Here is a 12,734-nt window from a genome sequence, read left to right as displayed (position 1 = left end):
TATTTAATTCCCACAATAGCATTATGTGGTAGCTGCTAGTATTATCCTTATTTTATGGCGAGGTAAACTGAGGCTCAAAGAGGTTGGTTAGCCTAGAACAGTGGCTCTCAAAATATTTTGACTGACCCACAGGAAGGAATACATTTTACATCTCAATCCAGTCCATGCTTGCTTATGTGGATATGTACATATATATAATAGAAACAAAAGTTTCTCAAGCTCATGATTAGCCTTATGGCATTTGATGCATTCTGATATTTTCTACTCTGTCCTAGTCATTTATTTTTTAATTGCTAGTTTTAAACCACCAAGTTGAGTTTAAGAACCCCTTTTGACAAAGACTATCCAAGCCTTTAAATCTGTACCTTTAATTCTGTGTTACAGCTTTTCCCTGTGGCAACATCTGAACTAGCTTTGTCAAAAATTATTAGTGCTAAAAACTCCTCAGTACCCAGCTGAGTCAATACGTGTAACATTATAAGCTTATGTCTTTTTCTGCTGATCTCTGTAAAAGATGGTAAGGGTTTCTTCATACAAATAGATGTAAAGAAAGTATAGTAGGATTAAGGAAAATTTAAATGACTAACAGAAGAAAAAGGAAGGGAAATTATCAAGTAGTCACAAATAGAATAATTAAAAAAAAATAGAGGAATTAAAATTTACCATTTACTTTGAAAGGATGGTAGGTGGGAATGGACAGAAACTTGGTACAGTCTGACCAAAGTAGTTGTTTGTGGACAGGCTAAAGGCATCATTTCTAGAAGCAAAGTCCTGTGTCTCAGTCGGTTAAATTGAGTCGCATCTTATCAGGGAGTCAGAAGGAATTGTATACCGTGTGTGGCCACTCCCAGGTTGACAGCCTAGGAGACTCTGGGCTCTTCCTGAAGAGCCTGGCGGCTGGGGTAACCAGCAAAGGCCAGAAGAGAACCTACAAATGTGCTGGGGTCAAGTTTGGTTTATCTACAGTTTGCCCGCTAGAGAAAGATAAAACTGTCACAGATAGTTACTTGGGATATGTGTAATCTTAAAAATAAATGTCTTAACAATATTTGAAAGAAAATATGGCATTATAAAATGAAAGAGATGAGCCAGCTGTGGTGGCTCACACCTGTAATCCCAGCACTTTGGGAGGCTGAGGCAGGCAGCTCACGTGAGGTCAGGAGTTTGGGACCAGTCTGGCTAATATGGTGAAACCCCAACTATACTAAAAATAGAAAAATTAGCTGGGCGTGGTGGTGCACGCCTGTAATCCCAGCTACTCAGGAGGCTGAGGCAGGAGAATTGTTTGAACCCAGGAGGCAGAGGTTGCAGGGAGCCAAGACTGAGTCATTGCACTCCAGCCTGGGCAACAGAGCGAGACCCTGTCTAGAAAAAAAAAAAAAATGAAAAGGATGAGGTGTTAGAGGAACAGAAGCCTAAATAAAGGGTCAAATACACAGAGTCAGGCATTGTCTCTGCATGAAATGGCTTTGTCTGCATCAAGAGTATGGTGGGGTTAATTTGCCCAGTTTCTTTGATACTGAATTAGATGCCTATTAATCTTGCAATTTCTGAAAGTTAAGTGCACATTTGTTGAGTTTTCTTTAGATGAACTCTTTGCAACAGCCCTGCAAGAGGAGGGCACAGTTGTCATTCCTATCTCAGGTGAGGGACCTGCCACACCGAGAGGCTAACAGAAACACCCAAGGACAATCAGCCAGCCTGCAAGGAACTGGCATCTCAACCCAAGTGTCTGGCACCAGAGCTTGCACTCTACCACTAGGCCTCCTCTTCTCATGTTTAGATTTGAAGAGCATTTCAGTGAAATCTCAGTTTAAACTCTTTAATTAAATTTAGAACTAGGCTAAAGTTTCCTTTGTGCTATTGTTGAAAATGTGATTTGGTAAGAAAATAGTATTCATGGGATTGCAAGGCAAATAGCATAAGAAAGAAAACTTCTTTTATTCTTCAACACTCAACACTTCTAATCTTTTTTTTTTTTTTTTGAGATGACGTCTTGCTCTGTCAACCAGGCTGGAGTGCAGTGGCGCAATCTTGGCTCACTACAACCTCCACTTCCCAGGCTTAAGTGATTGTCATGCTTCAGCCTCCTGAGTAGCTGGGATTACAGGTGCATGCCACCACCCTCGGCTAATTTTTGTATTTTTAGTAGAGATGGAATTTCACCATGTTGGCCAGGCTTGTCTCGAACTCCTGACCTCAAGTGACCTGCCCACTTTGGCCTCCCAAAGTGCTGGGATTACAAGCGTGAGCCACTGTGCCTGGCGTAAACACTTTCATTAGTAATTAGCAAATAATTTTTTGCTTTCCAAATTCTTTTCTATTTTTAAAGGTCTCTTGGCCAGGCTCAGTGGTTCATGCCTGTAATCCCAACACTTGGGGAGGCTGAAGCAGGAGGATCTCTTGAGCCCACGAGTTGGAGACCAGCCTGGGCAACATAGTGAGGCCCCATTTCTAAAAAATAAAAATAAAAAAAATTACCCAGGTGTAATTAGTCCATTTTCACAATGCTAATAAAGACATACCTGAGACTGGGTAACTAACAAAGAAAAAGAGGTTCAGTGGACTCACAGGTCCATGTGACTGGGGAGGCTGTGTAATCCTGGCAGAAGGCAAGGAGTGCAGGGCACATCTCACATGGTGGCAGGGAAGAGAGAACTTGTGCAGGGGAACTCCTCGTTATGAAACCATCAGCTCTCCTGAGATTTATTCACTATCACAAGAACAGCATAAGAAAGACCTGCCCCCATGATTCGGTTACTTCCCACTGGGTGCCTCCCAGATGTGGGGAATTGTGGGAGCTACAATTCAAAATGAGATTTTGCTGGGGACACAGCCAAACTGTATCATTCCACCCTGGGCCCCTCCCAAATCTCATGTCTTCACATTTCGAAACCAATCATGTGTTCCCAACAGTCCCCCAAAGTCTTAACTAATTTCAGCATTAACTCAAAAGTCCACAGACCAAAGTCTCATCTGAGACAAAGCAAGTCCCTTCCGCCTATGAGCCTGCAAAGTCAAAAACAAGTTAGTTACTTCCCAGATACAGTGGGGGTACAGGCATTGGGTAACTACAGCCGTTCCAAATGGGAGAAATTGGCCAAAACAAAGAGGCTTACAGGCCCCGTGCAAGTCCAGAATCCAGCAGGGCAGTCAAATCTCAAAGCTCCAAAATGATCTCCCTTGACTCCATGTCTCACATCCAGGTCAAGCTGATATAAGAGGTGGGCTCCCGTGGTCTTAGGCAGCTCTGCCCCTGTGGCTTTGCAGGGTATAGCCCCCACTCCTGGCTGCTTTTATGGGCTGCCATTGAGTGTCTGTGAGTTTTGCAGGCACACAGTGCCAGCTGTCGGTGTATCTACCATTCTGGAGTCTGGAAGATGGTAGCCCTCTTCTCATATCTCCACTAGGCAGCGCCCCAGTGCGGACTCTATGTGGGGGCTTCAACCCCACATTTCCCTTCTGCATTGCCCTAGCAGAAGTTTCTCCATGAGGGCCCTGCCCCTCATGGAGGGGACACAGCCCTGCAGCAGACTTCTTCCTGGACATACAGGTGTTCTCATACATCCTCTGAAATCTAGGCGGAGGTTCCCAAACCTCAGTTCTTTACTTCTGCACACCTGCAGGCTTAACACCACATGGAAGCCGCCAAGGCTTGGAGCTTGCACCATCTGAAGCCATGGCTCAAGCTGTACCTTGGCCCCTTTCAGCCATGGCTAGAGCACCTGGGACACAGGGCACCAAGTTCCTAGGCTGCACACAGAAAGGGGGCCCTGGGCCTGGCCCATGAAACCATTTTTTCCTCCTAGACCTCTGGGCCTGTGATGGAAGGGGCTGCTGCAAAGGTCTGACATGTCCTGGAGACATTTTCCCCATTGTCTTGGTGACTAACATTCAGCTCCTCCTTACTTAGGCAAATTCCTGCAGCCAGTTTGAATTTCTTCTCAGAAAATGGGATTTTCTTTTCTATCGCACTGTCAGGCAGCAACTTCTCCAAGCTTTTATTCTCTACTTCCCTTATAAAACTTAATGCCTCTAACAGCACCTGAGTCACCTCTTGAATGCTTTGCTGCCTAGAAATTCCTTCTGCCAGATACCCTAAATCATCTCTCTCAAGTTAAAAGTTCCATAGATCTCTAGGGCAGGGGCAACATGCCACCAGTCTCTTTGCTAAAACATAACGAGTCACCTTTGCTTCAGTTCCCAATAAGTTCCTCATCTCCATCTGAGACCACCTCAGCCTGGATTTCATTGTCCATATCATTATCGACATTATGGTCAAAGCCATTCAGCAAGTCTCTAGGGAGTTCCAAAGTTCCCCACATTTTCCTGTCCTCTTCTGAGTCCTCTAAACTGTTCCAGCCTCTGCCTGTTACCCAGTTCCAAAGTCGCTTCCACATTTTCAGGTATCTTTTCAGCAGTGCTCCACTCTACTGGTATCAATTTACTGTATTAGTCCATTTTCACACTTCTAATAAAGACATACCCAAGACTGGGTAACTTACAAGAAAAAGCAGTTCAGTGGACTCACAGTTCCACGTGGTTGGGGAGGCCCTTTAATCATGGTGGAAGGCAAGGAGGAGCAAGTCACATCTCACATGGCAGCAGGGAAGAGAGAACTTGTGTAGGGGAACTCCTCTTTATAAAATCATCAGATCTCATGAGGCTTACTATCATGAGAAGAGCACGAGAAAGACCCACCCCCATGATTCAGTTACCTCCCACTGGGTCCCTCCCACGACATGTGAGAATTGTGGGAGTTACGATTCAAGAGGAGATTTGGGTGGGGACACCACCAAACCACATCACCTGGCAAGGTGGCATGTGCTTGTGGTCCCAGCTACTCAGGAGGCTGAGTGGGAGGATTGCTTGAGCCCAGGAGATTGAGGCTGCAGTGAGCCATCATGGTGCCACTGCACTCCAGCCTGGGTGACAGAGAGATACCCTGTCTCAAAATAAAAAACAAGGGTCTCACAAGACCTGCTTTGCAACCAATTGTTAACAGTTCACATTATGTTTCAGTATATGTAGTAATAAAGCTGATTTTCTTTCAGAATTATAGACTTCAGGGGTTTTGATAATTCGTACTTGTTTTCTGAATTGGTAAGGAATAGTGCCAAGCATCAAATGGATAAGGACCCTAAATAATAAACCTTTATTTTCAAATATTGCTTCCATATCCACCTGCCAAGTTCTGGCAGCCTTTTTGATGATATACAAATGCCTATATTATAGTTCCTGCAATTCTTCTATTTTAATGAGGACCTACTTAAACCACGAGACTTATTTTACATTTTCACCATTATTTAAATAAGATTGTTCATTCATAGAGCTTCTGTCAGCCTACGGTCTGCTAAATATTGGTACCTATGCAAAGACAGCTGATGTTCCCTGCTCTTGAGGAGCCAGGGGAACTTTTCACTGCAATATCTGTAGTAATTTTACATTTTGTCTTTTAGATAAACTCAAGCCATGGAGGGATTACTGCATTACATCAACCCTGCACATGCCATTTCTCTCCTAAGTGCCCTGAATGAGGAGCGTCTCAAAGGACAGCTGTGTGATGTGCTGCTGATTGTTGGAGACCAAAAGTTCCGAGCTCATAAAAACGTCTTGGCTGCCAGCAGCGAATACTTTCAGAGTTTATTCACAAATAAGGAAAATGAGTCACAAACTGTATTTCAGCTTGATTTCTGTGAGCCAGATGCTTTTGATAATGTTTTAAACTACATTTATTCTTCCTCTCTATTTGTTGAGAAGAGCAGCCTTGCTGCTGTGCAAGAACTTGGCTATAGTCTTGGGATTTCCTTTCTGACTAACATCGTTTCTAAAACACCTCAAGCCCCGTTTCCAACGTGTCCTAATAGAAAAAAAGTGTTTGTAGAAGATGATGAAAACAGTTCTCAAAAGAGAAGTGTCATTGTTTGTCAAAGTAGAAACGAAGTGCAAGGAAAAACTGTTAGTCAAAATCAACCCGATGTAAGCCATACTTCCCGGCCCTCTCCTAGCATTGCAGTCAAGGCCAACACCAATAAGCCACATGTCCCAAAACCAATTGAACCACTTCATAATTTGTCATTAACTGAAAAGAGTTGGCCGAAAGATAGTTCTGTGGTATATGCAAAGTCTCTTGAGCATTCTGGATCTTTGGATGATCCTAATAGAATCAGTTTGGTGAAAATAAATGCAGTGTTGCCTTCAAAGCCTCTGCAAGACAGAGAAGCTGTGGATGATAAACCAGGTGTGAGTGGTCAGCTTCCAAAAGGAAAAGCTCTAGAGCTGGCTTTGAAGAGACCACGGCCACCTGTTTTGTCTGTTTGTAGCTCATCAGAGACTCCCTATCTATTAAAAGAAACTAACAAAGGAAATGGTCAAGGTGAAGATAGAAACTTGTTGTACTATTCAAAGTTAGGCTTAGTGATCCCATCCAGTGGATCTGGTTCTGGAAACCAAAGCATTGACAGGAGTGGCCCACTTGTTAAGAGTCTCCTCAGACGGTCATTGTCGATGGATAGCCAGGTTCCTGTCTATTCACCTTCCATAGATTTGAAATCTTCCCAGGGATCATCTTCGGTGTCCAGTGATGCACCAGGGAATGTGTTGTGTGCTTTATCTCAGAAGTCATCTTTAAAAGATTGTAGTGAAAAAACAGCCCTAGATGACAGGCCTCAAGTGCTACAACCACATCGCCTCAGGTCCTTTAGTGCTTCTCAGTCAACAGACAGGGAGGGAGCTTCCCCTGTGACTGAGGTGCGCATAAAGACTGAGCCCAGCAGCCCGCTGTCGGACCCCTCAGACATCATCCGCGTCACTGTGGGAGATGCGGCAGCAACAGCAGCTGCCTCATCTTCGTCGGTCACAAGAGACCTGTCTCTGAAAACAGAAGATGACCAAAAAGACATGAGCAGACTCCCAGCAAAAAGGAGGTTCCAAGCGGACCGAAGATTGCCGTTTAAGAAGTTAAAGGTGAATGAGCACGGGTCTCCTGTGTCAGAAGATAATTTTGAGGAAGGCTCAAGCCCTACTCTCCTTGATGCAGATTTTCCAGATTCTGATTTGAATAAAGACGAATTTGGTGAGTTGGAGGGGACGAGACCAAACAAAAAATTTAAATGCAAACATTGCCTTAAGATCTTTAGATCAACAGCAGGTCTTCACCGTCATGTTAACATGTACCATAACCCAGAAAAGCCCTACGCTTGTGACATCTGTCACAAGAGGTTTCACACCAACTTCAAAGTGTGGACACACTGTCAGACCCAACACGGCATAGTGAAGAACCCATCACCAGCCTCTAGTTCACATGCTGTTTTGGATGAAAAATTCCAAAGAAAGCTGATTGACATAGTGAGAGAGAGAGAAATTAAGAAGGCCCTGATCATTAAGTTAAGGCGCGGCAAGCCTGGTTTTCAGGGACAGAGTAGCTCCCAAGCGCAGCAAGTCATCAAGAGGAACTTGAGATCTCGAGCCAAAGGAGCTTACATTTGTACTTACTGCGGAAAAGCGTACCGCTTTCTCTCTCAATTTAAGCAGCATATAAAAATGCATCCAGGAGAAAAACCCCTTGGAGTAAATAAAGTTGCTAAACCAAAAGAGCATGCTCCTCTTGCAAGTCCAGTAGAAAACAAGGAGGTTTACCAGTGCCGCCTCTGTAATGCTAAGCTCTCTTCTCTCCTAGAGCAAGGAAGCCACGAGCGGCTGTGCCGGAACGCGGCCGTCTGCCCTTACTGCAGCCTCAGGTTTTTCTCGCCCGAGCTGAAGCAAGAACACGAGAGCAAGTGTGAGTATAAGAAGCTGACCTGCCTCGAGTGCATGCGCACCTTCAAGTCCTCTTTCAGCATCTGGCGGCACCAGGTTGAAGTCCATAATCAGAACAACATGGCACCCACCGAAAACTTTTCTTTGCCCGTTTTGGACCACAATGGTGATGTGACTGGTTCTTCAAGGCCCCAATCCCAGCCTGAGCCCAACAAAGTAAACCACATCGTCACCACAAAAGACGACAACGTGTTCAGTGATTCTTCAGAACAAGTTAACTTCGACTCGGAAGATTCCTCTTGTCTTCCCGAAGACCTTAGTCTTTCCAAGCAACTGAAAATCCAAGTCAAAGAGGAGCCTGTGGAGGAGGCTGAAGAAGAGGCACCCGAGGCCAGCACAGCCCCCAAAGAAGCGGGTCCTAGCAAAGAAGCCAGCCTGTGGCCCTGCGAGAAGTGTGGGAAGATGTTCACGGTGCATAAGCAGCTGGAGCGTCACCAGGAGCTTCTGTGCTCTGTGAAACCATTTATTTGTCACGTGTGCAACAAAGCTTTCCGCACTAATTTTCGACTCTGGAGTCACTTCCAATCGCACATGTCTCAGGCTTCAGAGGAATCGGCACATAAGGAATCTGAGGTGTGCCCTGTTCCCACAAACTCTCCCTCTCCACCACCTCTGCCACCGCCACCACCACTGCCCAAGATCCAGCCTCTGGAGCCTGACAGCCCCACAGGCCTGTCCGAAAACCCAACTCCAGCCACAGAAAAACTGTTTGTGCCCCAAGAATCAGACACCCTTTTTTACCATGCCCCACCCCTTTCAGCAATCACATTTAAAAGACAGTTTATGTGTAAACTTTGCCACAGGACATTCAAGACTGCATTTAGTCTTTGGAGTCACGAACAAACACACAATTGAAAGACCAACACTTTTTACCTATGGGAGGCAGTCCCCAGATTTCAACCTGAATTGTGAAATGTGTCATAAGAAACAAAATATTTTTTAAACAAGAATAATAAAGGTTGGAGATTGTTACGCTTGAAATTAAGTTTGAGGCAAATTGATAATTACTTAGTAATGTCCTTAACTTTAGAAGTACAGCTTTTAAAATATTGTGGTTCTGGACCTCACAAGAACAAGATGGTTTGATTTCATTAATGTTGAAATTGGATTAGTCTTGATTGTGTGCATGGTTCCTCATTCCATGGTGTCAGTATAATCATTTAATTGAGGTTTTTGGTTTTTTATTGATTAGTGGAATACTGTCGAAGTATTCCTTCTTTTGATTATTTTAGACACTTGAGTTTTAAATCTTAACCATGTTCTTCAGTCCAAAATAGGAAGAAGTGGAGTAGTTTGCAGTATTGATTTATATCTTAGACTACTTTAGCAATAAAAGATAAATCTCAACTTTAATAAGTTATCCTGACACTTGATAAAAATAAATATTTGGTATTTTGTGGTCATGTAAAACTTCTTTTTGTATGAAAATTGTGAGAAATTTAAATCAGCAATAGTAACACTTAGATTTTTATAAACTAACAAAAACTTGCTCTCAGTCAATATAATAAATGATAGTTAAACTCTAAGGAAGACCTGGGAAATGAAAACAATTTATGGAAGTACACTACATTCAGTTTATAAGGGCTTCAATAGTGATAGACATTGTTATAAAAACTTGTACCATGTTACAGGTACATTGCACCACAGTCTAAATTCAGACCAGTGTTTGAAGGACTGCACATATTTCATTTCCTCTGATTTATGCTGTCACAAATTGAAAATCTGAGTGTAGTTAGGACAAAAAACAAAGCTAACCATATGGCACTAATTTTGATTTTAACATTAGTGTAACAAATAAGGTCGGGACATATATTTAAATAGATCCCAGACACTCAAGAATTAGCACAGCTGATGTAAAATTCTAAATTAGCATTTACTTCCAGATAGAGCAGAGGAGAAACACCTCATTGCAGTTTCAACATGCTTTCCAAGAACAATATATACGACATACACATTTTCCTGCCTCTCTCTTGTGACAATTTCTGTTAGAATTTGTTGGGGGTCTGGTGGTTAAAATCATGGGTGAGGCCATTCTCTACATCATTGCTTAATATTTCAAAAATAGGTATTAGAGCACTATCAGTGGTCCAAAATTAGTTTTAGCTACTTATTTTGGTCCATGGGTTTTGGGCTTTTCAAAGAATACTATGTATAATTTGTAATTGAAAGCCTTTCAGTAGGATATCCAAAGTTCAATGTGTTTCAAAAGGGAAAATTTTTACTTGTGGGGGTGGGAGTTAGATGTATTAAAAAAACGAAACTACAAAATTCTTTTAAGAAAGTAATACCAATTTAGACTCTAGTTTGTGTTACAAGGTATTATTTCAAAATTTTTTTAAAAGCCAACTACTGTCATTAAGAAATAATTTTAAATTTGTGCTCTAGCAGAAAATAACTCTGTACCCATCAGTCTTATTGCCAACATTCCATACCAGTGGTAGGAAAGATATTCTCTTTTTTTTATTGAACCAGACATTTTTATAAAATACTGATTGACTTTGTACATTATGGATATTATATATGAAATTTTGCTTTGTATTCTTTCACTTGAAAAAACTCCAAAATTCCACAATATTTTAGTAGTTACTTCCTATTCTTTCTTAAATTTGATGGAGAAGGGAAAATAAATTGCAGTTATTGATTCTTGCCATCTTTGTTTTCTTAAAGAAATCTCTGCATTTTAAGGATAAAACTAAAGCATATGGCTTTACATGAAACATCAGGATGGATTATTGTACATTGAATTCATTCCGTGTATAATGTGGTATTTCTTACTCTGACCATCTTGGTAGCTGCCACTTCAAAAGAAGACAGTTTTCCTGAGTAATCATCACCTACATGGCCGTTAGAGTATCTATCGGTGATAATTCCATGATACAGAGTATCTTGGCATTATAAATTCAGTATCCCAGGACTTAAACCTTTATGCTACATTTTCGAAGATTTTTTAAAAATAATATTGTTAATCAGTAAAAAAAAAAAAATATTTTTGATCTAAACATAGGTTCTGCATATCTGTTAGATTTTAAAAATGACTGGTGTTTTGTCTTCACATTTTTGTCTAAGCAAGGAATATAAGATTTCAAATAAAATTTTGAACCAAAAACATTTATAATGCCGTTCTGGTTTTTCTATTACTTTTTATACTGTACTTTAAAAGCATTAGGCTGAAAGAGTTTATTTTGGTGGTCAAAAAAAAATATGCTTCCACTCATGTAACTATTTTAAATGTTAAGAAGTAAAATAATGAAAGATATATTAATTACTTTATTCAGTAAAGTTTTTTAAGAATGTTTATCTCAGCCAGTAGGCAAATACTTGGTGTAAAACAAGTTGGTCTTAAATTGTTGCAACTCATTAGCTAGTGAAGATATTCATGTAAATATCTTTTAGGATTGTAATTAATTTTGAAAATGTAGAAAGCTCTTTATTCCATGTAAGTATGCAGGATGCCTGCTTTTTTATGCAGTTGTGGAAAGAATGTAAAATGTTTTAATATATTCTTTGTTAATCTGAGAACTTGATATTGAATCGTTTTCTTTATGTGGGAGAAGGAAGGAGTAACATAAAACATGTTTTTATCACTCAAAGTAAGCAATGGAGGTAACAAATATTGTGCATTTTAACAGTAATATTTGAAGATTTGTAGAATATTCACCTTTAAAACTAGTTAGTATGCATTTATAATTTTACCAGAATATACAACTAACAATTCAACAGTGATGTTCTTTGCATTTGTGGGGAGATGTGTGATGTTCTTGGTTTTCTGGTTTGGAATGGAACGTTTATAGCCTTGCCTGTAAAAATGTGCCCCAGCACTTAATTAGTGACCGTTTGAATCCATATGTAGTCCCATTGGTGCTAATGAGAGTAGCTGCTGTGAAACAGGAATAAAATGTGTCTGTTCACGGAGGTGCAGTGTGGATGCACCTACAAGGCCAACTGTCTGACCAGGGTGAGGGAGAGATGGAAGAATTAACAGATCTAAAGTTGGCCTTTGTTGTCTCAAATTGGGTTTGTACACACATGCATGTGTGTATACAACTGTAATCTGGAACTTCAGGAAGTAAAATTATTTGAAGTTTCTTAGTAAAAAGTAATTAGGTATAATTCCAAATAGATTTCTGTATAAATTGTATCTAACTGGATTACAAGTCAGTTTGACAATTTACGATGTCTCAGTGATATTTCTGCAACAATTGTGAAATGCATTATTGATTTAAATAATGCTAACACATACTCTTTAAAAGTGTTCTTTAACACTGACTACTAAACTTTAAGTTTTAAAAAATAGGTTTTCATTTATGGCTTTTTGTGGTTTTAGCACTTTAAGAAGTTTAATTTTTTGTAATTTTTAATATGCTCTTTCAGTGTATCTCAGCGGGTACTCCAGCTTGTGGCATTCCCATGTGACCGGGGAGAAGACAAAATTGGTGTTTAGATTCTGGAGGAGAAAAAATGAGTTACAATGTCAGGTGTTTTTAAAAATTCCTTTTAGAGACAGTCTTTTGGGAACCAAAGTATTTTACTGTAAATCTTTAAAATCACAGAATTCAGTGCTCTTTCATTTGTTAATGCTGTCCAGATTTTTCACACAGTTATACTCAGTTAATACTAGTTTTCAGAACATTAGTCCAAGGCTATTTCAAGTTTTCCATTGAATATATGCTTATGGTTAAAAGAAAAACGAATGGTTTTATAATTCTGTATATTTTGTCATATGCCTTAGCAGAGTAAGTCATTTTTCCATTTTACTTAGGAATAAGCTTTTTCGAACTGAAAATTCATGGTAAAATAGGATTTCTATCTAATGTTAATCCATTGCTTATTTGTATTCAATTCTATTGTCTACAGTTTGCTTAAATGTTGACTAAGAATGATTGGAGTCAATAAATTTGTACTGTATTTTGCTTTGA

The 12,734-nt window shown here is 40.5% G+C and overlaps 1 protein-coding gene across 2 annotated transcripts in view; it reads left to right on the top strand.

The window, feature by feature from the left end:
• ZBTB21 (zinc finger and BTB domain containing 21) overlaps positions 1-12,734 on the top strand; it is a 23,502-nt gene extending 10,768 nt beyond the window's left edge. Inside the window, exons 2-3 of one of the 2 annotated variants that reach the window (XM_031005086.3) lie at positions 5,460-7,075; positions 7,679-12,734. In XM_031005086.3, the coding sequence (XP_030860946.2) occupies positions 5,473-7,075; positions 7,679-8,673 (2,598 nt within the window). In that variant the 5' untranslated portion in view covers positions 5,460-5,472 and the 3' untranslated portion in view covers positions 8,674-12,734. Of the gene's footprint in view, positions 1-5,459 lie in introns of both variants that reach the window. The other variant, XM_031005085.3, reaches the window with a different exon arrangement.

The sequence above is a fragment of the Gorilla gorilla genome, chromosome 22 (assembly GCF_029281585.2).
Source record: "Gorilla gorilla gorilla isolate KB3781 chromosome 22, NHGRI_mGorGor1-v2.1_pri, whole genome shotgun sequence".
Taxonomy (NCBI): Eukaryota; Metazoa; Chordata; class Mammalia; order Primates; family Hominidae; genus Gorilla; species Gorilla gorilla.
Note: the sequence above shows the minus strand (reverse complement) of the source record. Positions and strands in the feature narration are given on the sequence as shown.